Source organism: Dendronephthya gigantea, unplaced genomic scaffold (assembly GCF_004324835.1).
Source record: "Dendronephthya gigantea isolate DGI-Jeju-01 unplaced genomic scaffold, DenGig_1.0 000030F, whole genome shotgun sequence".
NCBI classification, from domain to species: domain Eukaryota; kingdom Metazoa; phylum Cnidaria; class Anthozoa; order Malacalcyonacea; family Nephtheidae; genus Dendronephthya; species Dendronephthya gigantea.
This window is the reverse complement of record NW_021163040.1, coordinates 540,891-559,676: the sequence shown is the minus strand read 5'-3', so window position 1 is coordinate 559,676 and position 18,786 is coordinate 540,891. Positions and strand designations below refer to the sequence as shown.

At 37.2% G+C, this 18,786-nt stretch overlaps 1 protein-coding gene across 1 annotated transcript in view; it reads right to left on the bottom strand.

Moving 5' to 3' along the window:
- LOC114524132 (histone deacetylase 4-like) overlaps positions 1–18,519 on the bottom strand; it is a 35,544-nt gene extending 17,025 nt beyond the window's left edge. Inside the window, exons 1-8 of the mRNA XM_028545256.1 lie at positions 18,170–18,519; positions 14,342–14,386; positions 13,093–13,223; positions 12,050–12,208; positions 10,678–10,768; positions 10,009–10,114; positions 9,640–9,737; positions 8,909–9,046 (exon numbers count right to left, since the gene is read on the bottom strand). Coding sequence (XP_028401057.1) covers positions 8,909–9,046; positions 9,640–9,737; positions 10,009–10,114; positions 10,678–10,768; positions 12,050–12,208; positions 13,093–13,223; positions 14,342–14,386; positions 18,170–18,194 — 793 coding nt within the window. The 5' untranslated portion in view covers positions 18,195–18,519. The remainder of the gene's footprint in view (positions 1–8,908; positions 9,047–9,639; positions 9,738–10,008; positions 10,115–10,677; positions 10,769–12,049; positions 12,209–13,092; positions 13,224–14,341; positions 14,387–18,169) is intronic.
- Between the last annotated feature and the right edge of the window lie 267 nt (positions 18,520–18,786).

Below are 18,786 nucleotides of genomic sequence, written 5' to 3'. Positions count from 1 at the left end.
GACGATTTAGCGCAAGAGTTGAATACAACGAAGCAGGCACGTACACGGAAGAGTTTTCGCCGCCATTATATTATTATACCGAGTAAAATCACTGACCTGAACGACTTTCGACAAGCTTACGAAGAAGCTGGTCTCGAAGCGTAGGAGACGGCGTTGTCCTATTATTGCTTTCATTAAATCGCATTTCTTGTTCCCTAAACATGGGCCCGATCACGTCGCTCGAATCGCAGCAATACGTATGCGAATTTCAAAACAAAGTTCCTTTGAAAGTCGTCGCTACTTGCCTGTCCAAGGATACAGTATGTAAACAGTGTTCAGAAGAACAACACGATTGCGCATTAACCACTTCCGGCCGGGCCGAACCCATGCAGTGAGAATCGAAGTCTTCCCGTTCGATGGTAGCCCATGTAAATAGCAGAATAAATATACAACACAACTCGCTGACACAGGCAACGAAGAAACCTACCAGAGAGGTCGACTCGTTTTCCCAAGCGTGTCCTATATACGTATACAGATACCGTAGACGAGAGGTGATACCTCAGTCTTTTATATATGCATTTGGGCGACGCTACCGGTAGAGCAAGTCACGAATACCAAACGAAGCTTGAAAAAACGTTAGGAACTTTCTCGCAAACAAGGAATCCTTTGGCGCTTCAAGGAAGAGCGAAATATCAGTATAGAACTTCTTTTAAGCAGTCAAGTCGCTCTGAATGGAGCATGTAGAATCCTATTGGAGGTTTTCGAAGGGGTTGTTGAGGCAACTACAGGGTCATTTCCGCCCACAATTACCAACACTCGTAAAACAAAGAAGCAAGACTTCGTTTTGGCGTTAAGAATATAGCCCACTGTTACCTTTAATGATCCAGCGAACGCTACAAATTACTTCCCCCCGCACGATAGACGTTGTTGTTTAACTTTGATGGGTTCAAGATGGGATGCGAAACGCGAAACGGCCTTACACCCCTATAGGGCAACAGCTAATATTCATAATGTCTGAATATTACGAGTGCGTGGGAGGCTTGAAGTGCAGACGTAATTGTCCAGCAAGGCTGTCTGTATATTGCGAAAGCGAAGCCAGATTCTACGCATTTTTAGGCCGAAACCGCATTGTGTAGCGTACGAACTCGTCTCGCCTCACGAGTCGAGGCTGGCGGGCGAATTGTGGTAAACGTTTGCCCACAAGGGCAAAAAAACGACGGGTTTTGAAGTTTCAACAAAGCGAGTGTCATTAGCTTTATTAGGAAGACGTAGCTTGATTATGCGTAGGCGTATAGTATCAGCCCACATAATAACAAAGAACAAATGACGACGGACGTTGAATGATGTCGAAAACACACAAAACATATTCGCCATTATTTGAAAACGCGCTGTCATTTTGCTTTGCAATCAACGCGTATTTAACATCGCTGAAGGCAAATCGCATATTTTCTTTATGGCGAGATAATGATGCAAAGTCTCTAGTATATTCCAGATTGAAGTAGTATTTTAGGAAAAACGAGACGATATATATTTTACATGAATTTCACTAAAGTGAAAGCGCTGCATGCTTTAATTTGCGAAATGTTTATGTGTATGCCGTTTAACATAAATTATAAGTAATTTATATATATATATATATATGCATGCATGCCAACGACATGGGCACCAGGTCATTTTAATATCTAAACATAATTAAACTTAGTATATGACTGCATGTTAATCTAAAAAAATTAACAAAAATGTCTAAATTGAACTTAATTAAAGAGCTTCTTCAGGTCGATGACCACATTAAAAAATTCAAAATTCTCTCGTATAATTTCTCGGAGTCGGGATAAGTTTTCATCTCAATATAAGGAGTTGGTTCAATAACGAATGATTTCGAAGTTGTCCATATACGCGGCAACTACCTCCGTCGTAGCCCGTAGGTCAATTTTTCCACTACGCTCTTACAAAGATACAAATTAAAGAAGTTCGTCCAATATTTCCAACTGAAATTCTGGGGGAAAATCCCCGAAAATGACCTCTAGTCAACAATATACGCGTGACTTCACAGAATCCCGAAAATCAACCCACATGCAGCAGGCAGTTTGATAAAGAATAAAAAATTCTTGGTATGAGCATATTTGCATGGATACTGCATGGCTACGTCAACGTCTCCATAGTAGTTAATACTGCCACAAAATTCAAAGTGTCTTAACCAAAGAGAATTGGTGAAGGATGAGTGCATCTGAGACCGACCAATTTAGATTCCATTGGTTGTATTCGCTATATTTAAGCCAAGAAGGAACTTTCAAACTCCGTTTATCACGTCTCGTCACCATGCATGGTATAAAACTAGTGATTATGTTACTTTCAAGAGGAGATATATACCTCTTTGCCAGATCAATTTCCAGCGTGATATATGACCAGGAAGGGACTGGCAATCATACGGGGGTTGGCTGTTGTATCCTATAGACATCCTTCCTATATTGATGGCATCGTGTATATAGCCATTAATCGACCAGAAACTTCCCCTTTCCAATTCCTTAGAGATTACATAATCTATATAACACCGACACAAACACATCAAAGAAGACCTACAAGGTGTACCCATAAAGTTAAACGCGGGCTATCTGATGCACGCGGAAGACCTCTTCCTGTTATTCCGGCAATCTTTATAGATCATGCACTCCATGCCAACCGCCAAGACTAAGGTAAAAATGCTTACAACAAAACAAAACCGGGGCGAATTTTCAACTCCGTCGCTGACGCCGGAGTAATAAATAATAACTACAGTGTACGTCGATCTAATTTTTACAACTGCCGTTGTATTCAGTATATGATTGGTTATTTGTACTATAGCTTTATTTGAAAATGTCAATTATAAGGGAAGTATGCCGACCGCTATAATATACCTTTGGCTTTATACGAGGAAACAATACAACGGCTATCGTTTGGTTGGCCACGACGGACAATTCTCTTAAAATCCCATCGTTTTCAAACACCTACAGTCCAACGGTCTCATCCGAAACGGTCAGCAGGCGAATGTCATTGAATGTGGTTACACCATTTTTCCCCAGTTGGATTATTGGGCTAACGCATGCACAAAGCTCTCAAAGCAAATATACAATATCAGAGATCCCTCTGATAATGTAAATATGCTTAATTAAATCAAATTAAAAAACGATATAGGCTTTGCAATATTCATCCGTAAAGGGTCATTCAATGGAAGGTTTTCACAGATATAGCCAAGGTGTGCAATATCAGCGTCAGACGACAATAATAACGCACGCATATATGAAAACATTTTTCATGCAGTATATATATGCATGCATATATTCTATTCCTATGAAGCTCTAAATTTGATAGCAAAAGGATGGTTCCCATTTTGTGGAATAAGTTATTTTCACCGACGGGGTCAAGAACAGTATGATTGATTTTCACCAACTTACAAGTCACTTTGTAATTATGGCTAACATTTTGTCACGTTTCCTGTTTTTCAAGTTTTTCGACTTTGTGCGCTGTGCACATGCATGTGACTCAAAGTGGTCCCAAACAAAACCCCTTTGAAAAAGCTTTATTTTTAGAATTTTTTTCTCATTATTTGCCTTATAACTAAATATAAAGCTTATGCCTACAGACAAAAAAATTCGTCACCCTTACAACGTTAGTTGCCATGGTGGCATACGTATGAGCTTTCATTGGTATTATTTCATTGTTTAGCAAGAGGATTTCAGTTGACGTGCAAGTGCAGCAAAGGACAGATGTCTGGTGTTTTGCTCAAATATAGAGACTTTTGGAGCCAAAGTGCCAAACTATGACGGATAATTGCGGCACAGTTTAACTATCTTTAGTTTCCACGACAAAAGAACAATGAAGACTGAAGTCGTTTGATTGCCTGTGATTTAGGAAAAATTCTCGGGATGTCCAACAAAGAGTTACCACTTGAAAAGAATTTGTGAAAGTTCCTATAATCTTCATTAATTGCAAGGTAAATCCTATTTAAGATATGGCTTTGTTATTGGCAGCAGCATTTTAGACAAAAGCATGAAGCATCCGCGCCATCAGCTAGGATGTCCAGAATTTTAAACAAGTCATGCTCGCGTATTTAAAAAAAATCAAACGGTAAATTGCTTTCATATGAGAACAATTTATACGTATTTTCATGTAGGATACAATAGTTTCATTTGCGTATAAAACAATACAAGATGATGTTATCGAGACTATCGAGAAAGAGTGCAACGAACCAACAAGTTTCATAAACGCTTCTGAAAGCCTTATAGTTTCACATCTAAAAAAAATTCACGGCATGAGCTTCATGGAAATAAATATATAGAGCGAAATGTTCCTATAGGACCATCGTAATTAAATCCCACTCGATAAATCCTAAGGTGAACATTATTTAAGCCCGATAAAATTTCATTATTTCCTAAAGACAATTGTATATTACGAAGCAACCACAAAAATCTTCACATAAAAGGATAATATCAAAATTAAGGTCTCGCTCTCAATTTTACGCATCCGTGGTTTTACATGCAGCATAATATAAAAGGCATTCAAATTCTAACAAAAGCTTGGTCCAATGGGGGGCACTTTTTTAATACGCTTGTATAATCTGATTTTATTGTGAAAAATACTTTGAATGCAGATTTTAAAAAAATTTTAGGAACCCGGTAAAGAAGCTAATTAAGTGGAGTATGTAGGATGTCAGTCGCCTAATTTTGTTTTTAATTGCACTGTTGCAAGTGGTGTATACAATTGAAAGTTTGTCTTCATTGACTCCGCCCTTCCCCTTTTCCTCGCCACAAAAAAATTATCTGATAGAATTCTGCGTTAAGGCTAGTTTCCACTCAGGAAACTTCTCCTTTGGATCGGACAAGACAGGAAAGTTTCCTTTGTATAAATGCCGCTTGAGAACTTACCGACAAAGAAAATTTTCCTGTCCGTTCCAATCCAAAGGAGATTTCTCCTGAGTGGAAACTAGCCTTTAGGCGGGAAATTAGCATTAGGTTTTGGTCCTACTCCCTCCCTTTTAAAACAGGCCCCGCGGTTCTTAGTCTTATGTGTATCAAATCTTTGAAAAAAAAAGAGATGTGTTCATAGTAAACAGTTTAACTCTCTAAAGGAATGAAGGGATCAAATGATTACTGAAACATACGATACGCAGAAGTGTCAATGATGAATATAACTGCACACTAGCTGTCTTACAAAATCGGGAGTTATTCTTATCGTGTATTGTATATAATGCTGCACCATGAATCGATGACGTCGTTTCTCCCTGAAAGGCTGCATAAAGGGGTCGTGCACACATGGGCTTCACGGCAAGTCTACGCGCAAGATTTTATGAGATCATATATGAAATTCATTGGCGGACAATACGGTGCAATAGGACATGCTCTTATGAAGGAAATACTTAAAGAGTTAATCTGTCTATTTAGTATGGATTTTTTAACATGATGAACAGATACGAAGAAGTACACGAATGCATGATAGCTGATAACATCTGCACAATACGCGACACATCTGAATACACACATTTAAGGAATAGTACGTGGGCAATGTATTACAAAATATTGGCCCCACGATTGATCTCCAAGCAATTTTAGATCTATAACCGTAGACACGAAAATAGCAAACAGCAAAACTTAATAGACGACCAGAAATAAAAATTCACTATGCCAAAACATGCAAATGTCTTGAAGAATTTCATTATATTTGAAAAAAGACGTGTGCTGTGAATAGACTCCCTTCTTATAGGATTTTAGGTTGCAGAACAGGTGAAATTTTCATCCGTTTTTACCGTGTGAATCAGATGAATTTTAGCACGCTTCCAAATTCGTCCGCCCCTCTGTGAACGTAGCCTTAGTTTTCCATTTTCGAAACCTTCTACCATTCTTTTATTATGACATAATTGTTCATTTTCCCACTTGCATGCACTTCTACTGAAATGAAGTCAATACATGACGTAACTGAAATTTTCATCATTACTATGCAGCTTATGAAGAATGCGGTCCATCTAAGTCATTTTCGTTAAAGATTCTTAAGCTTGCGCAATTCGCACATTAACATGCACGTCAAATCTGCAATCACCGCAACATAGTGTGGCCTTGGCACATCACAGATTGATGTTCTATAAATTACTCTTACCGCCTTCATTCAGATGCATGATTGCATGGGAATTGCAATATTTCATTTATGATTGAAAGCAAACAACGGAATAGATTGATTTTGGGGTGAAAAGTGTTTAAAATTAAGCCATTCGATTGCGCAATTTGGAGTTTTAATTTTCCAACCGAAGCCAATCCGAAAAAGTTTGTTTTCCGTGACAGTTACATGAAAACGTAGAATTGAATTGCGCGTGCATAACTTGCTCGAGTGGCGTCACAATTTCGCAATGATATTCACACGTTATCTCGCAGATGCGTGCATTTTTTTAGCATGACGATGAAAATCTTTATATATAGGCTATGCCAAGTTTACTGATTATACCTCTTTATTTTTGACATCGAATATATCTTGACCAAATTGAGCACAAATGACGGCTAAATTAGGCTGTTTATAGTTGTCCTCCTCCGTTTCCATTGTAAGACAAGTATTGGAAAGATGAACTAAATGGTGCTGAAATTAGTATCGACGCCCTTTCATGAGAAGTTAATAGCTACATGTCGTTTTTTACTCTTCGTCTAGTACGAAACTGCTCTATGAAGCAAGATTCTTGCATGGTTTATCTCATACCTAGTGTGAAAGCGGCATTCTGATTGGTTCCGAGTAGGTAAGCTTTTTTCGAGCTCGCCTGCTGTTTCCGAACTCAGCGGTGAGTTTTCGGGATTTTCAAGATGGCCGCCGAAAATGGTTCGGCAAAATCAGCAAACATTGGCAAATTTTTTCCCAGAATGTGTACATTTTCAGCAATTTTGTTGGATATAAATAGAACTCGCCTTTATATCATTGGGACTCACGAAATAATGATATAATTACCATCACAGCGTGCTGTCATAAAGACACACTCAAACTTATGGGTCATTGATTAGTTTGATTGATTTCGTTCGTGAGAATAACTTGCTTCTGGATCAATTTTAACGTCTACTGCATCTTATGTGAATACATGAAAAGCACAGTTCTCTACTACTTAAACACACTTATATAAATACCCCACCTTCAATTCATAGATTGATAAGCAACCGGGCATAAAGAATTCTACAAAATAATCATAATATTAATAACGCGAACATCGCCCTTTGGGACACAGCAAGATCCTGATATAGTTATTTTACACACGCAATATGTATCTTGCAATCAGGTTTGAAGTGATATCAGTCTTGATGAGTTTTAAATGTGAACTCATTTCCGACAGTTCGCCCGTTTACACACACACTCACTAATAAAAAGTTGACATCTCACAGATATTTATAGCCCATGCAAGAGCCGAATAATTACAATGCTCGTCAAAGGATCTGAAATTTCTCCAGTGTGTTCAAGTTGCTTTACCAAGGCTTTCAGCGCTTCATGCAGCCGGTCTAGCAATAATATCGACTGCATCTCGGCCCTGCTGAAGATTAGGGGAGTTTTAATCAATCCTTTTATATACGTACCAGTTGAAGCGAGGTTTGACTATTGACCGTTTCCCGCAGGGGTTTTTAGAAGATTTTTTAAATGCGCATTCCAATTTTCGTAGAAAAGAATCATCATATTGGTCTTACCGGGCGTTGTAAGGTATATACAGTAAGTGGAAGTGACGTCAAACAAGGCGATGCAAATCAGAATCTTTTTGTTCCATGCGAAGAAATAACTAATTTTACGTCACCGACTCCATTACTGCGGAGATAATAATATTGATAATCTCTTTTTAAGATTCTAAACATCACAACGAATATCAACTGGAATTCTAAATAATGGCCTGTATAAGTATCACCATGGAAACGGACACATGCATGCATTAGAATAAAGCTGGCGGTCCTTATCTCGAATGGAGGCAAATATGGCATATGTTTATTCTAAACCTACAACAACGCGTAGGCGAACGAGCACGCGGCGTGGAGTGTGTATGCTTGATTGACATGTTTACGAACCGCCGGCGATATGTTTTGACTGAAAGTGAAACGCTGAACGGAAAACAAGGACTGGATTGTGGCAATCTGGTGTGCGTTAAGTCGGCATGGTCAGGGCCATCGAAAGAAATTGTGGGGCCCGGCGCAAAATGCCCCCCTGCCTGCCCCCCTCTCGCCGCGTAGTCATGCACAGCGAATCTTTTGAGGCTCCACGCTACGCGGGAGGTTGAAGTTCTCAGCAAAGGACCACCGGAAATTGCCAGTCATAAATGAAATGGCTGCCGTAAGCCTTAAGGCTCGCAATAAGCTTTATCACATCACCTGCGGTATATATTTTTGTGTCAGTCTATAGAAGATGATGCACGTTTTGCCATTTATTTTAAAGCTAACTTCTCTCTAATAATACTCAAACATACGCTGCTGCCACAGTAGGACACGGATAATACCGTCCTGCAGTACAGTTTACATATAAGACACATTAGTATGCGCTTTTTATCGTAAACTTTTGCAGTTCGCTCGCCCACAAGTGCGCAAATATAGGTATGACTTGACTAGAAAAGTTTTCCTCGAGTTAATTCTGCCCCGATTCTCACGCACCTCTTTACTAGGCCAGTGGGGGAATAGGTGACTTTCCTAGGCCAGAGGGGGTGTTGGTGGGGTACAAATTAAGATCAGTCGAGTTTTGAGGAATAATACCAGGACATTGGCACCCATTTCCGTGATCGTGCTGAGGAGCCTCGTCTAAGTCGCACATTATAGTTCGGTCATTTCAAAATACTTCGAACAAACATGCATTTTCATTATGCGAGGAAATGTTCTTAGCCGTAGAATTCCCGATTTTGATCTAAACCGAATACGTCGTAAACATTTTTTACCTTAAGCAATATGTAATCTTGGCTTACCTGTATCAAGCTTGGTTATCCTAGTGCCATTCCTCTCACGACGGCGCGGAATGGCAACATTTCCAACCCCAAGATATGAGCGATGCTCCGATACCTTAGCTCGTAGTTTCGATTTTGCTTTGAGGTTTGGTTCCGAGGCTATAGGATAGTATGACTAGCAGTGAACTCGTTTATCGACATTTGCAACCTTTAGCTTCGGGGAGTGGGAGTGGGAAGGGGATATGCGTGATGCCTATGTTTACTGCCAGTTTTTGAGCCATACAATAACGAAACAGGTGGAGAAGCTAACACATTGTTTGAAACCCAGCTTATATTCATAAATTAGTTTGTCTAATGAATTCAACAAGCTGATTCGACTGAACGATTGCTTTATTAACCCGTTTACACGATTTTTGCAGCGATTTTTTGTGCGACTTTCACCTTTTGATACATGTGAACGAGTGAATAAGCAATTAAGAGCACTAATACATCAGAGCATTCTTAACTGTCCACTCTTTAACATCTATCAAAAGGAGAAAACCGCAGAAAAAATCGCTCGTGTAAACGGGCCTTTTTATACGTCCATCGCCTTCATAGTTTGCGAAGGGTTTGCACAAACACGAACTTAAGCCGGTTTTCAGACTAAGCCGCGTTAAGACTTAAGACTTCGCTATGCCTCGATCGTCTATGGTTTATGACTTTTCAGTTCATGAATGTACGCAAAAAGCAGCTTATTAAGTCATTAAGAGTACCTGTTTTGCGAAGAGGGAAATTCGAATCCCCATTTGACACTCGAGATCGACCAAGTGGGCTGACAGCATCGTGTTCATCATCGGCAACACTAAGGTTCCTGAAATGCATAAAAAAATCTTCTCAAGTACAACCGGCCGCCTTGCGTACAGTAAATCAGTTGCCATAAGCCCCGTTTAAAATACACTCGATTTTTTGGTACGGCACGACTAAAATGGATACCCGTGTGGGTGCCAATAAATTGAGTGTAGTGTAAACGGGGCTATAGTGTACTAGTTGCAGATGCAACATGCAGATATTCAGCAGCTATATATATACTGCACGCACTCATACTGCACTGTGCAGGCGAAACCTTCAGCTTCGGATCTTACCATCGTTTAAACATATTTGTATCAGGTACACTAGAGACCGCAGCCACACGTTGTTGTTTATTCAATACAAATTCCTGTAGCCGTTGTTTCACCTGGTTTGATGTGACTAAACGAAAGACACAAGCATCATACTGAATTGTTTGGAAAAGATGTGTAGTGTAAAGGTTTCGGGAGTCAAACCTTCTCTAGACACAGTACGAGACCCAAGTATGCTGTGAATTCCTTCTCTACAAAGCCCAACAACCTTGTGTTGGTGTACGGTACGTTACTATAAGTTTCCATAAAATTCTTGTTTGCCTATTAACCCACCCCCCCCTCCAGAGAAACATCTTTTGTAAAGAGAAATTTGTACGCCATAATGAATATATTTAGCCCATGATTTAGCTAATCTACCCTGGGACAATCAGGAATTGATTGACAGTTAAAGACTGGGAAACATAATATAAGATATGTAAGGGAACGAACGAAAGGTCGTGTAAAATAAAGGGAATATAAAATATATCGTTTTTATCGGAACACAGTGAGAATATTATACTATACGTATTTTGATCGAAAAGAGACTAGGTGATAATACTTAATGGAGTTTGGAAATCGACATGATGGAACTAAATTCGTTATCCTTCAAGGTAACCTCTACATGGTGCTGTATGAAACGGTACAGCAACATACTTTCTGCAGATTGTTTTTCATTTCTCTTTAACTCTGAGAAACCGTCTATAACCTCTTCATCATCCTCGTCGTCAGCATCAGCAGGCTCAATCTACAAGAATATGTCACTATTTTCTAATTTCTTTTATACAGATTATTATTCGGCGTGCATGTGTGCCAACAAAAGTAAAGTATGCTTAGAGATATAATTAAAATTAGTTTCAATTAGTTTCGATCCGCCCCTAATGGCCAACGTGTCAAACCTTCCTAATTAACGCAGTAATTTGTGGGTTTGCCTGGTTTCCACTTTTTAATCATGAACATGTCAAGGTAGCCGATGTGATAGAATATTTCATTTCATGTGTGTACAGAAATAGAGAATATTACACGGTTGCGAGAAGATATGGATTTTATGTTCGAGTGGCAAGAACAATATCTCACGAGTGAGCGCAGCGAACGAATACTACATTATATGGACTAAATTATGAGTGAAAAAAATACACACAAAGGCGACAAGAAAATTAGCCGCGGAAGACCATTATAAAAGCAAATATTTTTAAATCATAACCTAAACATTAAAGTAGACCAATTTTTCCTTATCTAAGGATGTCTTATGTGTTTTTGTTTGTATTGCTAACGTTAATTTCGTTTTATATACGAACCAAAGGCCATTTGTATTTTCACAACAAAGAAAATGGCGGGAAAATTTTCGAAACTCGTTATGTCACCCCCTGGTCACCCCTAAACGTGACATACGGAAAATACGCACACCTGGTCCCGGATGTAGTGACGTATCAGTTCTACGAGTGTTTTAGTTCTCAGTAAAATACCCCCATCCATATAATAAATTAAGAAAAATTAACTTTCGGATTCTCATTGGTGAAAATGACTTGTTCACCAGAAATACAATTAAATGGAAGCTTAGGTTTAAGGAGACGAGTTAACCAAGATTTAACGTACGACACATGATTTAAAGGACAACAAGCGCGGTACCGGTAGATTAAGCTGACCGTTATCCACGTTCTCTTCATCCAACAAGAATGAAATGAATAACTTTGACTCTCGCGGTTACTAACGGCACATGCATTTATATAGTCCTTTTATTGTTCGAATCACTCTTTCAATTTGTGCCATTTTAATGGAATGTTTCCTGATATTGTGCAAAAGCAAGGCCTGCAGCAAGCGGAAAAATTTTGTAGCGGTAAATCACAACCATTACACAACTTCTTGAATAAAACTTAACACGCTTGTGATTTTTAAAGGTGGGATTCCAAAACACTGAATAAACATTAATGTAGGCTTCATAAAAATTAACTTGTGAGTCAGGCACTCTGAGAAAATATTGTCTTAATAATAATAATTATAAAGAACCTTTTTTTACACATGTACTAACCTTCACTTTGATGGGACTTCGTTCATTCTCTTCTTCAGTCCACGTGGATACCTCGCTGGAATCACTCGTTTCATCCCTTCCATTATTTTGATCCCAGTTTGGTTCCAATTCCGAAGCCCTGACCTTTTTATAGAACTCTGAATACTGGTGTTGAGCGAGCTAAATGGAGTATATTTAAAACTGTTAATTATCAGTTAAATTTTCGATTCAAATTGTCCTGGTTTTTGTAGTTTTGAATAAACCATACCCTAGCCCCCTTAATGAAACTTTCCTCCTGGGATTGTATACGTAATTACTTGCGTCTTTTTCTATATGAGGAAAGAGGTCCCCATGCGAAATCGTATTTGCGCTTGTGACTGTTTAATCTTTATAAGTATCCCTATTGACTGATCATTTTCTCTCAATGGTAACGGTGCAAGGTGGAAGTGAAACCTGAACCAGCCATTATCGTATTATAAAGATAAGTACTTGGAGACTATCAGATGCACTCATTACCTGTACAGTATATTCTCATGTTTAAAACTATCCCACATAGAAAACGAATTTTATAATTTAATATCAAGGGAGCAATTGTCCTAAGAGACGAAATACGAACAAAACTCGCGGGGATCCATACGAGGCGTTTCTCCGATTCAACATACATTTAACAAATAATACAAAGCATACAGTACAAGCTCAAGTAACAAGCTCAAGAATCAAAATTACTAATTTTTGGATATTAAAAATATTGCATGAAACATATAACAATTTCTCACATTCCGTTATATATAGATCTTCTCGAGATTTCTATACAGGTTATATATAAAGCGGCAAGAATAACCAAGTTATTTCAGCGGTATACTTAGCAATCGAACATCCTATATTCCATACAACATGTAATTGTTCAAGTTGTATTAGTGAGCTTAAGCAAGTGACGTTTTTGACAACACGTACGTTGAACGGAAGTAAACTTTTTGTTTTTCACCAATCACAATCCTTGATCCAGTTTTTGTTGTCAAAAACGTCACTTGCTTAAGCTCACTATTGTTAAAATATTCACTTACCTGTGCCAATTGTAACTGTTGTAGAACAAACTGTGGTGGGTAGCCTTGTTTAAGTAACTCCTCTATCTGGGCTGAAGATGTTGGAATAACATACTGGGCATTTATCCCGGGCACACCTATTAGACCAGATGCTGCAAAAAACACAAATTGCAAAGATCAGTCAAGGCAGGTTGATAAGACTAGTCTGGCTGAAAAATTATAGCAATATTGAGATATTAATATCGTGAAACGTCCGATAATGGCTTGGTCTATTGAATCCAGATTGCCATTTTCGGAAGGGATTGTGGCCCCCTAAAATGCAGTCGTCATATGTTCAGCGATAATTATAGCAGCGAAAAATATTTCAGTTTATCTTATCAAATATCACCTCAGCAGCCAGGAAACATTAGCGAGTAACCATCGTGTTATAATATTTAGTAGTTTACACAATGGTAACATTGACTCCAAGACGCTTACACGTCTGGGGCCAGTTGTATAAAAGACTAGTTAACTTTTAACTGTAGTTAAGGATGGAATTGGCCAATCATGCAGAGTTGTGTATTTCGGAGTTATCTAGGATTTAACTATGCAAAATGTATTACGATTTTGTGGCACTTCACTCGATGTAGGTAAAATTCTAACGGTTTTTATAGGGTCTTAATTTCGAGTGGAATCATACACAACTCAATTCAAGCCAGCTACCTCTCTAGCTCAGAGGCAAGAGCACTGCACCGGCATCGCATAAGCGTAGGTTCGATTCCCGCCGCAGGACCGATAGTTGAGACTAGTTATTCTCAACTGTTCCTGCATGGCTTGAATTGAGTTGTGTAATTCCACTCGAAATTAAGACCCTATAAATAATAAAAACTATTAGAATTTATGCGAAATGTATAGTTAAATAGTCCCAAATCCCATACAACCAGCCCTGGCGTGCGCATTGCGAGTTAAAATTAAGACTTAAGAACCTCATTTGCAAAAAAGTATATCACACATTTAAGGTATACCATTCATTTTGGTGATATTTTTTTAAAATGAATACCCGCGGTACGTTAAAGCCTCGTTTTGGTTTTTACAAACGTCTTCACGTTGAAGGTGCGCGTTTAGCTATTAGAAAAAACAAGGGTAGATGAAATATCAGGAATGGTACTTTCCTCAATAAACAGTTAAATAAAGTTTTACATTTATAAATCAGAAAGATGTCTTATCATATACACAATTATCACATACACAATATTATCACGTACACATTTTAGAATAATAAACGCTATACCTGTCTTATCCTTATTCGTCATCTGATTGCCAATGGTTTGTTCATCTGCATGTATAAAAGAAAATGTTTGGAACAACTTATTTGTTTAGCATGCTACCCTCCCTACTTAAATGTTTAACTATTTTAGGCGTGAAAGATCGCAGAATTGCATGGACAGTGTTGACTGTTGTTAATACATCTTACTTTTACTTTTAGTAACTAAAGTAATAATTACCTTTTTAATATATAGTTAACTTTTAGTAACTGGTTGTATATGTTTAAAGTTCACTTCAGAGTTACAGTTAAAGGCTAAATAGCTTAAAATATCATAAAGCACTGGTTATATATACTTAAAATATCAAAGTGTCAAATTTGACACATTTTGGTTCGCTTCTAAATGTATACGAGCTATACGAAACTTGTTAAATTTTTATACTATCCAAGACCAAGTACCTATTGATCGTTATAAAAAGAGCCGATAGGTGACTCGACACTCTTTTTACCCTATAGAAAGACTATTGCCGGTATTGGAAATTTATCAAAGCAAAATGTCAAAAAGTATTTCATGCGCTATTGTTGCACAGGGGAAGTGCCAGGCGTTGACCAGCATGCAGTGTCTTGCTACCCCAGCTGATTACCGACCTGGCATTTAAGACTGTTATCAAGTTGTTATCATAGTACCAGGTAGTTTTCTAAAATTAGTAGGGCAATTTAATTCCAAAAGTAATTAGCAGTTAGCTAAGTTTAATCTGGTTATCTGCGACTCAATCGGTATATATAATAATTGCTTTCTCTGACAGATCTATTTGGTAAATTTTACATTATAGTGTGGATGGGCAGTGGTGTGGATGAGCATTTGTGTCATTTGTCCTCATTGAAGTTGGGCAAATTTGGTAATTTAAAAATTTGGTAATTGATATAATGATATTTCAACTAGTTTTACTACTCACAAAGTTCTAATTTTGATTTAAGTGTATTAAAATTTTAATACTGGTATTAGTCAGCTGATGACTAACAAGGTCTATCTTCATTTTGAACACCATTGAGAATTGTATTTATTGTCCTAATATATGACAAAAAATATAATTCTAAATACTGTTCAAAATTAAGATAGACCTTTTTAGTCCTCACCTGACCTGACAATATGTACTAAAAAGTATGAAACCAGGGATATTTCATTAATCGATCCAACCATTTGTCATTGTGTGTGAATAGACTCAGGAAGAAACCCAATGATTTGTTATTTACAAAACAGGAATCATATGCGAAATTTAAATCTTGTGATGGTAGCTATGAGTTAAAACCAGGCAAGCTGAAAAACTAACTTGACTATAGTGGGAAACAAATCTGCAACCTTTGGTTTGCTAGTCCAATGCTCTTCAAATTGAGCTACCATGTGAAAACAGTTTGAACATTGGACTTGTAAACCAAAGGTCACAGGTACAATTCCCACCATAGTCATGCTAATTTTTCAGAGTAGAGCCATCACAATATTAATTCATAAACCCGAGTGATATCCACTACCATATGCAAAATGCTTAAAAATACCAAAACACACTGCATACAGCAAGCATATTGATTTACATGCATATATGAAGGACAGTTGGTCCAAAATTCTTATAATCTCCTATAAAATCAATGGTAACTTTTTTGATTCTGGGCCAACTATGGGCCATGGCAGTAAATAAACAATTGCTGCTCACAATTGTTTCTTGATGAAAGGCTAAATTTACCACATTTTCTTAATTAGAATATACTAGCTGACTTCCATCAAAATCTGTTAGGTAAATACATCTGTTTAGCTTATGCTTTTTCGCTCTAGAAATGTCACACTTTTGTAGACTGAAATAGAGGTTGATAGGTTTTTTAGCCAAATCCCATTTCTAATCTAATGACGTATGGTTGCCATCTTTTCAAAAGAAAAATGTTATTAAAATTTTCAAAAAAAATTCTTTATTTTTGAATGTTTGGATTTTTTCACTACGCGGTAGAGAAATTCAGTATTCAGTAAAATAGACAATATTTAACATTTGTAGGTGGTTTGTTTAGAGATTGAAGGGTTATAACATTAAAAAATATTATAGGAAATGTGAACTTTGCAAAGGAGGGATCCAGGTGCACATTGCACCTGCAAAATTTAAATCTTTGCCTCAAATCTGCCATATTGTTGGCTGGGTGTACTGCATATAATATTACAAATTTTCACTTTAATTAATTGGGATTACTTGCACAAATTAAAACTTAGTTTGCCTCCTTGTGCAAATCCAAAGCAATATTGTGCTTTAACTGCTAGCTATAGGCTATTGAGAATATTGTTGTAGAAGTGGCTAATATAAGAAGTATTAAACTTGGTCAGCACCTTGGTAACTAAGCAAGAAGTGCTAAGTAAGAAATAAAAAAAAGTGAAAGAGAGAACAAATTTGTAAATTTGTAAATAAATTAGTAAATTTATAGCAAACTTTTGGTTATATAAATATTTGGTTGAAGTTTTTTTTCAGACAAATTTTAAAATTATTTTGGTCTCCCAATTAGAAGATTGTCTGGTTGAAAAAAGAAATTTACCAAAGAAAGGTGAAATGTGTTAAAATTAGGAGGAAATTAACTGTCACTTGAAATGATTTTGGGAAAATCCGCAATGAATAACTTTTGGATTTTTAATCCAAAAAAATATATATAACACTATAATCTGCAATCCATGTGGGCTTGGTTGGCAAACATAAACATATCCCTCCCAACGTTTGCCTTAATATTTTGTCATATGTATGCTTAAATGCTTGATTTTTTAAATATTGTATGGTTGAAATCTATAACTCTTGCAAATTATAACTTTTTAATCTGACAAATATACTTTATGGAAATTAATACGATTTTTCATCCTTTTTTTTCGCGGTGTATCCTCATGTTTTGGCCCCAACCTTCAAAGCAATATCAGGTATTAAAGCATATGAATTGTGAACCGGATATAAACATACATGTAACACAAATCAAAAAATACAAGACAGGCATGTGTGTTAATTATCCCCCCAAAATGGAAAAATTTCGAACAAATTCGGCAGATTTTACGGGGTTTGCTATTTCATATGAAATTCTTAAACCCATGAATAAAAACATCGCTGTTATATTGGGCTTCACTTTCCTGATAAAGGTCGAGCCAATTTGAGTTAAAATTCTATCTTGCTGTGGAGTCAAATATAAAGCAACGCATAGGGTGTTTGAAGTAATTAGTGCTAAATAACATCATCTACAAATGAAAACTATTTGATTTGAAAATAATTTCGCCAGGAGTTGATTTTACTCATTTTGTCGATTGAAAATTGAAGCTGGAAACGAACATTATTAACACAAGCCAATATCCTTATAGTAGATAAAAATGATCATTTAGTTTAACAACTTTTTTGTATTTCGTAAAAACACAGGTCTTGATTGAAATTTTCCACCCAAAAAAGTTCAATTCAATAAATAGTCAACCTGTTACGCAGTTTTGTTAAAATATACATGTTCGGGACATGATTATAGTGAGTCTCAAGTTTTGTCTCGAAATGTCAATGCTTGCGGATCGCATCTTTGTTTACCTGCGGCCAATGTATTTTTCAATCAACGAGATGGGTTTCTATATATTTTAGCATCTAAATCTAGGCCCATATACTCAGTCGCGATAGTAAACCGTTGATCGCAAGCTCCTAGCATGAGGCACACTGTACAAGTCATTAAAAACACGATCGTTTATAGTATATGCCTAGAAATGACAATGGGGGTTGCAATATATTTTGATACTGTCAAACACACAAGTCAACAATACGATTTCTAACGACCGCCTTTTAACATAAATTTTCATTTGATCCCACTCACCTCGTCGCTCGCCAGATGATTCCATAGCCGTAGTAGTTTATGCTCTTGCTGATTGTATTTCAAAAGTACTTGACTCGATGCATTTCAGTTGGCTTGTATACTCACTCCATTATTAACAACGATATCGCACATTTGCAGATCAACAGCACATTTGTCAACGGCGTGGGCAAGCAAAATTTCACTTATATCAACGACACATGCTACTTTCTTATGTAGAAAAACATTCTCTATCACATCGCAAGCATACAAGAGGGATTTAGGCAAAATATGCCAACAAAATGTCAAAACATATTATATTCATGCAAGCGAAAGAGATATTATTACCATATGTTATTACTACATCTGCCTGCCATCAGCCCGAATATACACACAGTGTGTTCTATTTTTAGATCATGGAAATCAACGGGTGACAAACACCTTTCTGGACTTGTTCTAAGCCAAAAATTTGGTGCCGAAAATCATTTTCTTTAAATCTGAGCTTGATTATTTATAGAGTAGCATTGGCCAGAATTTGATAATTTACAGTAGTTATGCGTGAAAGCTTCTGTTTTTCCCTCTTCCTATTAAAACGTCCCATCTACCCCAGAAACTCCCTAGGTACTCCTGCACTGCTTCAA